Source organism: Abramis brama (genome assembly GCF_963993115.1).
Source record: "Abramis brama genome assembly, chromosome: 3".
Taxonomy (NCBI): domain Eukaryota; kingdom Metazoa; phylum Chordata; class Actinopteri; order Cypriniformes; family Leuciscidae; genus Abramis; species Abramis brama.
In genome coordinates this window covers 53,826,348-53,841,822 of record NC_139965.1, presented here as the reverse complement: position 1 = coordinate 53,841,822, position 15,475 = coordinate 53,826,348, and the positions used below count along the sequence as shown (strand labels likewise).

The following is a 15,475-nucleotide window of genomic DNA, read 5'->3' as shown; positions in this document are numbered from 1 at the left end:
TGTGACTTTCTTCTTTCAGACGAACTCTTTAAGATCACTAAATTCGAGGCTTTTGGTCATACCTAGGATATTCAGATCCACCAAAGGAGGGAGAGCATTTTCACATTTAGCTCCAAAACTCTGTAATAGCCTTCCTGATACTGTTCGTTGCTCAGACTCGCTCTCCCAGTTTAAAACTAGATTAAAGACGCATCTCTTCAGCCAGGCATTCATATAATATTTTTAATCTTACAGTTCAAACTACAATCCGGCCTCTAGTTCATAAACGCCAGAGGAGAACTGGCCCCCGACTGAGCCTGGGTTCTCCCAAGGTTTTTTTTTTTCTCCATTAGGTCACCTGATGGAGTTTTTTCGGTTCCTTGCCACTGTTGCCTTTGGCTTGCTCAGATAGGGATATTTTGGGAATATTTAATTTAATTTTATCAATCAATAAATTCCACTAGAAACAAACCTTGTTGTATTATTTTAATTTAATACTGTGAAGCTGCTTTGATACAATCTGTATTGTGAAAAGCGCTATACAAATATACTTGACTTGACGAACACAATCAAAGTTACATTAAAAAAATATCATTGCTCTGGTAGTGAATGCTCTGATTATTTCAGTTTATATAGTTTTAAATATGGATAATTTTCTTAAACAAACCCATTGCTTTGCTCCAGAAGGCCTTTATTAACCCCCTGGAGTCATATGGATTACTTTTATGATGGATGGATGGATGCACTTTTTTTGGACTGCCATTCACAACCATTATAAAGCTTGGAGGAGCAATGATATTTTTTAATGTAACTCCGATTATGTTCGTCTGAAAGAAGAATGTCATATACACCTAGGATGGCTTGAGGGTGAGGAAATCATGGGATTGTTTTCATTTTTGGATTAACTATCCCTTTAATTGATCTAAAGGAGCAAACTGAGCTACTTTGTGACCAGCCTAAAATAACACATTCTTGGCCTAAATTTTAGCATACTCAATCATTTTTTAAATGGGTGAAATATAATAGCCAACTCCACTACTGTGATCATTAGTCTCATCACATGCTTAAGATGGGAAATGCTTAAGCACGGCACCCTTTCAACTGCCCTAGTCCATTTGAAGTCCGTTAACCTAATTAAAAACACATTAACAAGCCACCAAAGCGAATACCTGCAACACTAGATCTGAAATTCTTTTCTGTTCTTCGCTTAGGGGTAAAAAGAAGTTTGAAATACCTTTGCTGTTAGCAAACATCCTGACACCACCCACATGCTAGGAGAGGCATTTAGATGAAGGTGTGAATATGTGCTGCATGCTTTACTCTCAATAACAAAAACAGTCAACAAAAAGGCAATAAGAAAACAGCAGTTAAGAATAAGAAAGCATCTGATTATAGCAGTGTGTCTAGTAAGTCACATCACGTTTATGTGTAAAGCACTTTATAATAGAGCTTTACTTTATAGTAAAGCAAGCAGCTTTACAGTCTTAAACATGAAAAACAGTGTCAGTGTCTCATTCAATTAGAATTACAACTTAAACTTCTACTCTAAAACAGTTCTACAGTGCGTTCATGTTTTTAACTGGAACAACAGCGTGAGTTTGGGACACGACTGTGTTTGACAGGACAATGGTAGATGGGCAAGTGTTTGGAAATTTTTTTTTAATTACAATTGAAACCACTAACAATGCAGAAAACACACTCTTAAACGTCACATATGCAAACACGGAATTGATCTGTTCATGATAAAGATGAGCTCCTTGTGTCCGCTGACATTCTGGACTTGATAATGATTAGTTCACTGCAAAGAGAACAATCCTGCGCATCAATAAATCTCCACTCAATTATCATCCAATAGTGATGGAGACACTCCAACTGCAACTTACTTCATTCATTCTGCAACGAGCCAGCAATCAATCTCACACCTGCAAATGAAAACGGATCTACACGACCAGACCCACTGGAGAAACTAATGACGGGAGTCTGCAGTTAATAAATAGGGTGTCAAATTATCTGATTAGGTGGATGGTGCGAAGAAGTGACTTCTCTTTGAAAAGGGAAGTGAGAGACATAAATGAAGGAAGTACAATGTTCAGTTATTTGACAAGTCAGACTCAATGTGGCATAAAAGGTGTTCATTTGCCTGGCATGTTTTGCAAATGCAGTTTTAAATCTTCTGAATTACTGGATTCCTCTAATTGCATAATTTATTGGTCTTCTCATTATCTCTATGTAAAGCATCTAAGGACATTAAGTTAATTTGTCTTTGAGCCTTGCAAAAGAGAACAAATATGCAGGGAATGCTGGTGATTCTCCATCTGTGACCGTATTTATCATTTGGGTGGGTCCCTGACCCTCCACTGCGCTCAGGTGAGCACTGGTTGCAGGAGACGTAAAATAATAAATGGCTTAATTTCAGGGCTGAATCTAGGTCATTCCCTGCCATCTCTCACAGGCCTTTGCCTTTGCGCCAAGGCCAGCTGTGTTCATGGCCATTATCAATCTAAGCATTGATCTCTTCTGCACTATTTAACTGTTCTGTGCGAGGCAGCTTGAAAAATGTCACAAATGACAAATGTGGCTCATAATGAGCATCTTGAATGTGAAGTCAAAGCCACACACAGCCAAAACAACAGGAAGCACCCACAGTTGGGTTTTATTGTTTTCTTCTACAATATTTGTATTTTATTTTAATGCTGCATAAATTCCATGCGACTAAATCACTTTGGAGCAGCAGATAGCTACTTTATGACAACGCTGATTGGCTGATAGCACTACAAACCCAAACAATCCAGAGCTGTGATATCAATCGCAGCAGACCAACAAATATAATTAAATAATTTTATTTGCAAGCAACAATTAAAATTTAGGCAAAATACATGACTATGTATCCCTATCTGAAAGCTGTATGGTTCATTGTTGTTCAAAATCAGTTACTAGTAGCAGTATTATTTTAGTACGCTATTATTTAGATATAATTACTTAAGTATTATATCTAAGTATACTAGTATACTAAGTATTCAATATTTTGAATAAACCTTAATTTTTATATACTTGAATTGTAATTTTAGTTTGAGTATTTGTATACACTTTATTTTAAAGGGTTAGTTCACCCAAAAATGAAAAATCTGTCAGTAATTACTCACCCTCATGTTGTTCCAACCCTGTAAGACCTTTGTTCATCTTCGGAACACAAATTAAGATATTTTTTATTAAATCTGAGAGCTGGATCACTGCTCCATAGGCTTCTAAAGACGTTATAACTTGCTGGCCCAGAAAATGTATTAAAGACATTGTTAATATAGTCCAAGTGACTACAGTGGCTCAATCTTAAGTTTATAAAGCGACGAGAATACTTTTTGTGCAAAAAAAAATAAAAAAATAACGACTTTATTCCACTATTCATTTCCTTCTCTCTGGGCCTCGAGTTAGTTCACGTAGTGTTTTAGCGCAGCGCGTCTGTGTTGCACGTCACCACATAGGCTCACTATTGGCTGACGCTGGTCATGTGTGTGATGCGTGTGACGTACAACACAGAAGCGCTGCGCTAAAACACTACGTGAACTAACTCGAGGCCCAGAGAGAAGGAAATGAATAGTGGAATAAAGTCGTTATTTTTGGGGGGTTTTGCGCACAAAAAGTATTCTTGTCGCTTTATAAACTTAAGATTGAGCCACTGTAGTCACTTGGACTATATTAACGATGTCTTTAATACATTTTCTGGGCCAGCAAGTTATAATGTCTTAGAAGCCTATGGAGGAGTGATCCAGCTCTCAGATTTAATAAAAAATATCTTAATTTGTGTTCCGAAGATGAACGAAGGTCTTACGGGGTTGGAACAACATGAGGGTGAGTAATTACTGACAGAATTTTAATTTTTGGGTGAACTAACCCTTTTAAGCAACACTAGAGAACTTTTCCTCTTCGGTCGCCCTACAGGTTGGAAGCAGAATTGTCCATTACCACTGTCGTAAATAATTCAGCCTACCGTTGCACACACACTCGCTGTTTATCCAGCACTGGCTTTGAAATGAACGATGTCCACAGACAAGGTAGAGTATGTTGCATGATTTTATGAAAGTATTATGTATGGTGACATCAGAAACAAAGAAAAAAAATGATGACTATTGTAACGCTTGCCGTAAAGCAAGTCAAATTTGTAGTTTCTTATGTCTCATTCGAACTACAGAAAGGCGACCCGATCTGGCAAACTTGCATAGTGCGGTTAATAGCAGATATAGGGCCGCAAAGCGAATGCAGAAGTGCCTTTCACCCTGTTATGACTTGATGAACCACTGAAACGATTTTGGAAACATTATTTTAAGGTAAAAAATTATCTTTAGTGTTGCTTTAAGGTGATGTAGTTACATTGTACTTACTCATAAGTACTGAGTAATATTGATTAACTACTTGCACTTACTATAGAGTTACGGTTAGGGTTAGTTACTTGTAATTATGCATAATTTACTGTAATTACAATAGTAAGTACATGTAGTAACGTGTAACTACGTCACCTTAAAATAAAGTGTTACCGAGTATTTTTTGTTGTTTATTTGTATTCGTTTGTTTAGCTTCGATTCAAATCTATTTTAGTTTTTGTAATTTTAGTACTTGAACGCAAACTTATTTCACTTAGTTCCCAAGGCAACCTTTCTAATTTTCAAATTTTTTCTCTAATAATTAATTTTAATTGTATCGTTTCATTAGTTTTTTCTTCATTTCAGCCTTACATTAATTGATAAAAAATATTTTTTATATTTTTACTTAACTGTAACACTGTTAACTTAACTGTAACACTGACGGGTGGTGATGGCGCAGTGGATAAGACACATGCCTTTGGTGTGAGAGACCCGGGTTCGAATCCACTGTGAGACACCAATGTGTCCCTGAGCAAGACACTTAACCCCTAGTTGCTCCAGAGGCGTGCGACCTTGACATGTATAGCAATTGTAAGTCGCTTTGGATAAAAGCGTCAGCTAAATGAATAAATGTAAATGTAAATGTTAACAATGGCAGCTAAGTTGATTCCCCCCTCAAAAAATAAAGCATCACTATACTAGGATCAAATTATAATATAATATAATATTATTATAAGTAAAATGCTTGGATTTTAGACAGAGTTCATGAGTGAAATTAAAGAACTTTTCCAGCACTGCTTTTCAAGTGCAGGGAAGGCATTTATAATAAACTAAGGAAAGAATATCAAGCATTTTCATGGACGACACTCAAAATTCAGGCACATTTCAAACCTTGAAAACATAACGCTTAAAATCAAGCGTTTTCCACTCTGCACGAACCATTTAAACAAATGCACCAGGACATCAGTAACATTACCTCCTGTCCAGTAAGGAAGAGCAGTACATCTCCCTCATCTTCCTCACACATGTGTATCTGGATGACAGTGCGAATGGCTGCTTCCAAGTAGTCTCTCTCCGGCTCGGGTGTGTAAAAGATCTCCACGGGATGCGTCCGGCCGGGAATGGTGAGCAAGGGGCAGTTGTCAAAATAAACCTGGAACTTTCCAGCGTCCAGAGTGGCGCTCATTACGATGACCTGGGGAGGAGAAAATGGACTCAATTGGCTTTAGAAAGGACACCATTTCACACAGCACTTGGTAAAAGAAGCTACTCTTCGCCCGTGTCTACAGCAAGCACATTTCGTTCTCTCTGGGGACATTATGATTCTAATGGAGAAAAAAACACAGAGCCATTTTGAGGTCCACCCGGCACCTTTCCACATCATGACGCGTTATAATTGCTCTTAAAGCATATTAAACTTTAAAGCTGGATGGGGACACTGGGCCGAGGGATCACTTGGAGTCACCTAGACCTTATTTAACAGTCTCTGAACACATGTATAACCTTTGATTTGTTCCTGACAACAAGTAGTCATTACCCATCTGCTTTATGAGAATCGGTCCAGCACATTTCAGCCATAAAACTCGCTGCGCTTCTGCTCTCCTTGGGCTGATGGCTTTCAAATGGGCTGACCCAGCAGCAGTCGCTTTTCCTCCACTAAAGCGACTGGCTGTGCATTTCTGAGTGGAATGGCCACGTTTGTCTTCAAACAAACGGCCACACAGCTGTCAGGTGTGTGAACAGCATCATCGGCAACAGTCCGATGAAGAATATACAGAGACAGACGTTCACAGAATGATTTGATTTGTTAAGAGGACGATTTCTCCTGGCTCAGCTTGATTCCGCTTCAAAACTGAAGCTTTTCTCTCCATGACACTGAATGCATGTTTTTATAACAGATTATTAAATGAAAATGATCCCATGATTTACACACCCTCAAACCATCCTAGGTGTATATGACTATCTTCTTTCTGACGAACAATCGGGAGTTAGCCTAAATAAAAAAAATATCATTGCTCTTCCAATCTTTATAATGGCAGTGAATTGCGGTCCTGATTTTGAAGTCCAAAAAAAGTGCATCCATCCATCATAAAAGTATCATACAAGTAATCCTTACGACTCCAGGGGGTTAATAAAGGCCTTCTGAAGCGAATTGATGCGTTTGTGTAAGAAAAAAATATCCATATTTAAAACTTTAAAAACTAAAATAACTAGCTTCCGGCAAACAGCCTTTATTAACCCACTGGAGTCTTGTATTTTTTTAAAATAGTATCATACAAGATTACTTGGCTTGAGGGCGAGTAAATCATGGGGTAATTAAACTTTTTGGGTGAACTATCCCTTTAATATTTACTCAATACTCATTTGTATTTACAACAGTGTAACAAGGGCACCTTGAAGTGTAAAGGGTAATCGATCATTAAGATGCATTTAGAAAATAGACGGGATGAATTTCTATTTCATGTCGACTTAATATTATTCCCTATACGTCCCCCCACTTTAAATGGAATTAAAAAACAACCACAAGGTGGTGCAAATACATGATCAGCAGCATCACATACCTTAAGGTCGGACCTCTGACGGACCACTTCTTTGAGGACGCCCATCAGAATATCTGTGGCTAATGTGCGCTCGTGAGCCTCATCGAGAATAATGACACCGTATCGCTCCAGTAAGGGGTCGTTCATAGCCTCACGGAGTAACATACCATCAGTCATATATCTGTAGACAGAAGACATGTTTTTAATCTCTCTTCATTATCTCAGGCGTCACCAAAAAGAACAAATGTATTTTATTTATTTTTTCAAAATGTACCCAAGTACTATAAACTTCCACTATCTTGAAAAATCATGTACACATTATTTGATGTCTAAATGTTTGTTTTCTAGAACTTACTTCAGTATGGTCTTTGCAGAGCTACAGTCCTCAAATCTGATTGAGTACCCAACCTCCTGCCCCAGCATGACGTCCATTTCATCTGCCACTCTCTGAGCCACACTCATGGCTGCCACCCTACGTGGCTGCGTACAAGCCACGCCACGCTTCGGGCCAGGGAGGGACCTCACCATGTCCACACACCACTGAGGGATCTGAAAAAGAGGACGTGACCAAATCATTCGTATTCTCTACTGGGTTTCTCAGTTCTTTAAAACAAATGAATGAGTACATTTGGTCACAGTCTCAGATTCCCTCTTGGCAAGGTTGTGAAAAAGGGTACCGCAGCTTTGGTAGTATCACTAATATGACTACACTAAAACAACAATAATTATTATTACTGTTATTCAAAATATTAAGTTAAAACATTAGCCTAAATCAATAAAGAAATATTACTACTGCACTGTAAAATAAAATCTGAAAGAAAATAGAAATATAATAATTACTAATTATAATTACTATTATTTATTTTATTTAAATAGCAGAAACTAACAAATCAATAATGAAATATTGTAGTGTAAAATATATATTATAACATAAAAATAATTATTACCATTCAAAAACATTTAATGAAATTATAAAAATTAAAATAAATCAATAAAGAAATATAGTACTAGCGTATGGTAAATTAAAAACCTTAATTACTACTACTAATATAATCATAATAATATACATAATATAATAAAATAATTATTATAATATAGTTTTATAATAAATATTAGATTTTACAGAACAACAGTAAGATTACAATACTAATATTTATGGTCATCCAAATTTCTTTGCTTTCAAACATTAAACCATTAAGTTTGTTTTGGCAGAAAAGTGAAGGGAAACCTAAAAGCTTCTCTTTTGGTGACAACCGATTTATAAATGATTCTCATTACAAATTTGGAAAGATGCAGGGCTCGACAGTGCGAGTGTTTCACTCACATTTGAGACTAAAAATAGATGTGTGCAAACTGTAAAATGTATTTAGGGGAAAGAGTGTGACTAAAATGTCTAAGTCCCTTTACCAAATGAAGCGCACTTCATTTACACTTTCGGTCTTGTGGACTTATCATGGCTGCCGCGTGCGTGTGTCCGTTAAGTCCATGAGACCGGAGGGTGACCCATTTGTCATTTTCTTATCCCTTATTTATCAATATCTTAAATAGTATAACAAACGTCTTAATTGTCACTTTAAGAGGTCTTCAATTTGTGAAATGGAAAACAGCGATAGAGCCTAATGCGATTATTAAACTTAAAATATAAACTTCAGCTTCAAAAATAATGGATGAGAAGAATGGCAGAATGCGATTAATGAAAAAGCACATTCATTCTCTGACAGCAGAAATGCAGCCGTTACACTGGTGACTCTGTAAACAAATCAGCTGCACTACTTTGTTTCAACAGTATTTAAATGTTTCAAACAGCCATTCAGATGCATGTATAAATCCAAATACTTAAAGACTTAATAGATATTTATTTTCAAACTTGTGCACTCATTTTTTTGCTTTTAAATTTGGAAAATTGATATAGGCCCTAATGAGCGAGTACTTCATGTTTTTTTTTTTATACGAAAAAGTTATTAAACCTGTTAGGACAACAACACTTTTTTTGTAACAATTCAATACTGTGATAATACCATATACTATGATAAAAGCTTTAGCAATTATTGTGATATATCTAATATATATCATTTTGCCTGTAAAAGTCCCTTGTATCCCTTTATTAAGGCAAAACACATTATTTGATCCATTTTAAATTGTACTCCTAAAGTTTTTAAATTGCACTCCTAAAAAACAAAAGTAAGTGTCAAGCTCTGCGCTGGTCGGTGCACGTTGAGTTTTCAAATCAGAGTTATAACTGACCCAAACACAGAGTGCTTGTAGTGGAGCAACATAATTAAAATCAAAGAATTTGTGATTTGATAATTGCACTAAGCCATATAACATTCTCATCACCTTGCATTGTTAAAATTCATTAAAAAAATTGCTGACCACTTGGTGCTTAGCACTGCTTTATACAGACTCTGTGTAAAAATACACAGATTTTTACTCATATGTGGTGCTTGGCAAGTGTTCATTTTGGACACTCATGCAATCCATGCATGAAATCTGTTTATAAACATTTGAAAACATTTTTTTTTTCAGATTTACACAATTAAAGAATATATTATAGATTATAAAATCTAGAAATACTTATAAATACAGAAATTTGACTAGCTTGTGAAAAGCTCGAAGGCATAAGGAAAACGTTGTGCTGTCTGACCTGTGTGGTCTTTCCAGAGCCTGTCTCTCCAACGAGCACAAAGCTCTGATGACGGTTGAGGATGTCATTAAATCGTTCTTTGTACTCCCAAACGGGCAACTGCAGCCTTTTCTTGAGGATCTCGTAGTAACGCGGTGTGTGAGGCAGGTTGGTGAAGGGGTTGATCTGCTGATTCATGGCTGTCTGCTTCAGAGGAAGTATCCCAACGGCAGGTACGCTGAGGGGCACGCTTGATCCCTTGCTGTCCCTCTCTCGGTCCCGATCACGGTCTCGGTCTCTGTCGCGGTCACGATCGCGATCCTTCGACCGGTCGTCCCGATCTCTGTCCCGGTCCTTACTGATTGGAAGACAAGCAATAGCAACACGTAAGCAGAGATTTTGATTTAATGCCCTGGTTTAAGTTTCCCGGCAAACCAAAAGTTAAAAGTGCAGTAGGTGATCTGGGAAATGCTAACGTTAGCCTGCTAGCATTGAAAGCGCAAGTTCCCACCCTCCCTGTAAATCGCCATCCAAAGCCACAAGAGAATGCGTTAAACTACCTCATGTCTCAAAAGAACATAACATTACAATAAAAATGAACAAACAACTTAGAGAGCCTGTACCTGACTGCTGCTGATTCATTGTGGTGTTGATACGGTTGACAGTGAAAAGCATAATTCCGAGTCTGAGGACGTGAACAGCTCCGGTTAGACCGTCACAGGTTTTTATCTCTTAATTGTGATAGTTATGGCGTGAACGCATAAGCTTGTTGTTTTGGAGGAACTGTAAATGGTGGCTGCTGTTTGTTTGCGCTGCTCCTCTGTCTGTACGCGCTGATGAAGTAATGTCTGTGCGAACAGGGTGCACAAATAAATTTAGATCGTTTAACAGTGATTGCTATCAGGATGTGAGGAGACTTTCAAAGCAGTTATTTTGATAGCGGCTGGTTCTGAAATAAATCCATCATGACAGCAACAGTTACTCACAATCACTTCGTCTGAAGAAGTGATTGTGAGTAACTGTTCCTTAATTCGTCTTTAGTGATTTTGCCTTCAAAATAAAAGTACGAGAACGTTTTTGCAGCAATGTTTTATTTTGAGATTAATTGAGAGCTTTTCATTTGAAAAGTTCTGAAAGACATTCAAAAGAGTCTGTGGATCACTAGACACACCTCTAAAATAGCCGTCATCTTATATTCTTTGCAAACGGCGGCAACTTCGTTGCAGATAAGACACACCGGCTTTGCATTTACAGAACTAGGTAGGATGAACGGTTGTCTTTCCATTCTTCTTTGTATGCCCTATTTTCGCTGTCAACTCTCTAGACTTTACCATTTTCTCTCACTAGCTAGCTTAAATGTTAATATCACTCGACATAATAGCCTACCTGCAGCACACAAACAATTTTTTTTTTAAATGCAATTTAGTAGCCTACGTGAGGATCCCAAGGAATAATTCTAAGTGTAAAAGTAGACTACATCAAATAATTACAATAAGTTAGGCTCCATAGTGTAACAAGCAAATTAAAATGATATACATTTATTATTCACAATATGGAAAAAGGAAATAAAACAGTTTGTTAACAGCATGACTCAAACATGCCATTAATGGGCTTATTCACATCCTCTTATTTTTTTGTTATTTTTATCCATTCACAATGTGTTGTAAGATGCCGCAATATATCAGGAGACATGTGGGTCAGACATGATTTTGACCACTTCATTAAGTTTTGTTTTTGGTAGAAAGCCTTTCTTTAAAGTGAATTTCTTTTGTATAGGCTAAATTGTATCTTTATTATCAATTTATAATTTAATTTTAATCATTGTTTCAACAACAAATTGCCTGCATTCAATAAATAAGCAGATACAGCAGACAATGTAATCAAGACCTGGAGGCGCCGGTGCGATTGCATTGCACATGAACTGGAGCTTGTTTCATAAAAGAACCGAAACTCAGCATATAAGCTGCCTCACAGACACGAGAAATATATAAATCTTGAAATGTCTAATTTTAAACAAAACAATTCAAAACGAAAAAGAAACCGACTAGGCTACTCTCTGCTTAAAACGTGCATTTTTCTCTATAGGCACGTTCACTGCTGCTGTCAATATTGCAGCAGACACTGACACAGAAAACACTAGTTTATTAATAAACAATTAAAATGTCTCCTCTCCTTGCTATACTTGAAACATTCATAATCATTACTTTTGCCGGTTCTTTGTGACAGCTTTTATTGTGTACAATTGTGGCTTTTTGTTGATGCCTGTCCTACTACAGGATTTAACACAGTAACTCACTACCAGTTACAAAAGACACTGTAAAGCTGCCTTTCCACTGCACACGACATTTGCATAAGATTGTCGCATTTCGCCCCCTAGTGTCAGTCGCATGGAACTTTCATTACAATTGTACAGGGCAATTTCTTTTATCATTTCTTTTTGCATCTCCAGTAAATGAATGCAACAAGAGCATTTATTCTTCGTGCATTTACCATGGTTGAATGAATGAATGAAAAATGACCGCCAATAATTTGAGGGAAAATGAATACAACATTAAAAACAAATATATATTAAATTCATAATTTTTTACTTATTTATGAACAACCATGCATTTTTTTTAAAGTATTAAGTGTTTTGGATCAAGTTTTTTTTTTTTTTTTTTTTTTAAGTATTAGGCTAATTGTTTTTCATACAAATACCACAGAAACTATACAGTTACATTTTGCCATGATAGTGAGGTGCTACAGGCTATGCCTGGTTTATTCTGTGGTTATTATGATCTAAATGCATGATACTAGATGACCAATGGTTCATTTTAATAAAACTCAAACAGTCAGGATATTACATTTTACCAAATAAAAAAGTTTTTTAACAGATGTTACTGTTTTTGTTAATGAACAAATTTAACAGTCAATCTGCATCCTAACTCAAGCTAATACTACTGTCAAATATGCGTTTCGAAACAAAACATGTAATATTAATATTGCAGCCTGCACTGCAAACTGTGCTGAAGGTAATTGCCATCAAAGTCAGGCAACACAAACCGGTTTCAAGACTTGAAACAGTATCCCCCATTAGCACATGCAGAAACTAAGAAATTAATTTTCCAATAAAATGTATTTTGTTAAGGAAAAATGCCAAATGTTTAAATGTTCTACCTCAGATTTGTGAAATGTTCACCTGTTTGGCAAGTGTTTGTCATGATATGTTCTGAGTCTGACAATAAAGAGTAGTTTAAAACCGCAATTAACGCTCTGGTTTCAACAACTTTCACTTAGGAGCAAAATTGAAAACTTTAAACTTGAAAGAAATAAAGATTTGACATTTATCATTATAATTATCGATATCGACTGATATAAAACAATTATCGTGATAAATTTTTTTGGCCATATCACCCAGCCCTACATGAAAAAAAAAAAAATACCGTCATATACCGTGAAACCGGTTTAATTGGGAAAAATACCGTGATATAATTTTTTTTAGTCATACCGCCCAGCACTACTCTTGAATGAATAACTTTAATAATCATTAATCTATCAATTCATACAGTGAAAACTATGTAGTGCTATTTTACATTTGATTCCTTTAGATTATTTTTATTTTTTGTAGGTCATATTACTCATCTGAACAGTAATGTTATACAGACCTTCCTGTAATTCAATAACTGTTTATTTAATTTATATGTTTTATTATTGTAGGCCTATTTATTTGAGCATTAGTTTGTACTTTGTTCTTATTGTATCGTATGTACATAAAACACAAATTGCCTGCACACTGGTGCATTTACAGATATATGTTTTATATTCGTTTTGTGTTTAAACACTGATGTTTCTTTTGCTAAAGTTTATTTTACATTTCAGAATATAAAATTATGTTAATTATGCTCTTTAATTTGTTTCTATTTTTCATTTTTATTTTAAATAACCGATAATTGTATATACCCATCCATATTAATGCATTTAATGAAGACAAGGACTAAAATCTCCCCCCCAAAAAAAACATTGCGAATGACAATCAAATTAGAAATTAAGAAATGTATTTTACAATCAAGAATAAAATCATCGATTCACTCTGTTCACTTCACTCATCGGTTCAACAAGTTGACGACCTAACGTTAACCGATTTAACGTTACTATGCCGACACATAAGAACGATTCGTTTAAGATTCGGACAACGCTACTCACGTATTACTACGAGCTATCACTTAAAATTAAGATAAATTATTTAATAAGAAGATCATTAAAAACACAAAAATGCTACTACAACTACAAATGATCCAAAGTGAAATAGTAGGCCGCGCTTTTAACCGTGGGCAACCACAAATCGGGCTTATTAACATAAACCCTAGAATTTACACAATCACACCCCCACTATTTATTTCCAATTTACTTTTTCTAGTCAGTTTTAGTTTCTTTGCGGATAGTTTCAGAGCTAAGTGAGCTACATTCCGACACCGGCAAAGTCAGGATTACACAACATACTACACTAGTCTAGTGTTCGTTAAGCGGCCTTCTTCAAAACACATTTGTGTATATCTTCACACAGGTTTCATGTCTGCTTCTTTACACACCGAGCCAGAACTAGAAAGTAACAAATCAAGAAAGCAGGTGAAACGTAAATAGTGTGTGTTGTACGTCAACCTGCTTGTTGTGCACGCGCGAGCAGACCCATGCAGTAGTGAGCACACGTGCTATCGGCACTAGTCACAAAGACTCGCGCGCAACTGCGCTAACAACCCGCATTCCTGAGTGTTACAATAACCTCTGTGGATATCAGCTGTGCATTTTATGTATATTATTTATTAGCAACGATGTCAGAGTACTTGCTATTATAAAGCCACACCAGCACAAGTGTGAGCATGCTAGTGCAACCTAGCAGCTCTTTCCCTCCTCAGCGGACAGATAAAACCCTCCTCAAGCTCAACATACCCGTCAGAAGATCTCTTCTTGCTCGACGAATAATCATCGCCTAAATCCAACCGATGCCGTTTTGACATCTTGTAATATAAAGATTAATAAGGTAAAAGAGGAAAGAGTTTGTCGGTTACTCCAACGCAGCCGCTGCTCTCTCTCTCTCTCTCACACACATACACATACATACGGCTAAAAGACAAGATGGCGACCGGAAGTACTTACCTCATCATTATTGTTTCAAGTGCACTGAGAATAAACACACCACCCGCCTATGTTTATGCCTTTTATTCATTGCAGTTCTCAGTGTATTTTGGCCAAATATTAAAAGAGAAGTATGCTGAATAATGTACGTTGTGGATGATCTTCATGAAGGACCCGGAGGATATTATATCTAGCGCCAAATAAGACGACCGCCCCCTCTCAGAGCTGCAGTTCCTGATTTCACCGCACGGGGCTCTGCAGAGTTTGTGTCCTTGGATTTTCTTCACTCAACCTAGCTATCTGTAGAACTTTAAAAAAAACAGCCAATTATTTTATTTTCATACAATATAGGCCTACATGAAACTACACGTGTTTTTATTTATTTATTAGAAGTGTCACTATAAAATATCTTTAGCAAACGTGAAAGAAAACTTTGATTACTTTTGTGAAAAAGAAGTAGGCTATGGAGCGGTCTGAATGTATTGTTTCTTAAAAAATAAAAATAAACGGTATACTTGCAGATAATATTACATTAATGAAATAAAAAGCTACTTAAGTGAGCAGTAGGACTACTGTCATGACTGTTTCTTACTTTCAAAAACTTTTAATGTCATTTTAAATCATTGTCTTTTGTCATGCTTTAAATAATTACTTTTATTTTGATATGTTGATGTGTTGACTTTATGTTGTTACATTTAAAGTTAATATATTTCAAATGTAGTCTACTATATTGCAACTTCATCATACACATATTTAAATACATGACATACAATGTTCAATAGAAATTACATTATATTTTACAAGTACATTTTATTTTTATTTTTTTCTCCACTCTGTCACTTGACAGAGTTTGGATTCATTGCCAC

At 36.2% G+C, this 15,475-nt stretch overlaps 1 protein-coding gene across 2 annotated transcripts in view; it reads right to left on the bottom strand.

Moving 5' to 3' along the window:
- dhx15 (DEAH (Asp-Glu-Ala-His) box helicase 15) overlaps nt 1–14,845 on the bottom strand; it is a 38,204-nt gene extending 23,359 nt beyond the window's left edge. The window contains exons 1-5 of one of the 2 annotated variants that reach the window (XM_084109514.1): nt 14,631–14,845; nt 9,519–9,855; nt 7,230–7,423; nt 6,896–7,055; nt 5,311–5,529 (exon numbers count right to left, since the gene is read on the bottom strand). In XM_084109514.1, coding sequence (XP_083965640.1) covers nt 5,311–5,529; nt 6,896–7,055; nt 7,230–7,423; nt 9,519–9,855; nt 14,631–14,638 — 918 coding nt within the window. In that variant the 5' untranslated portion in view covers nt 14,639–14,845. Of the gene's footprint in view, nt 1–5,310; nt 5,530–6,895; nt 7,056–7,229; nt 7,424–9,518; nt 9,856–14,423; nt 14,597–14,630 lie in introns of those variants that run through there. The other variant, XM_084109513.1, reaches the window with a different exon arrangement.
- Nucleotides 14,846–15,475: the final 630 nt, after the last annotated feature.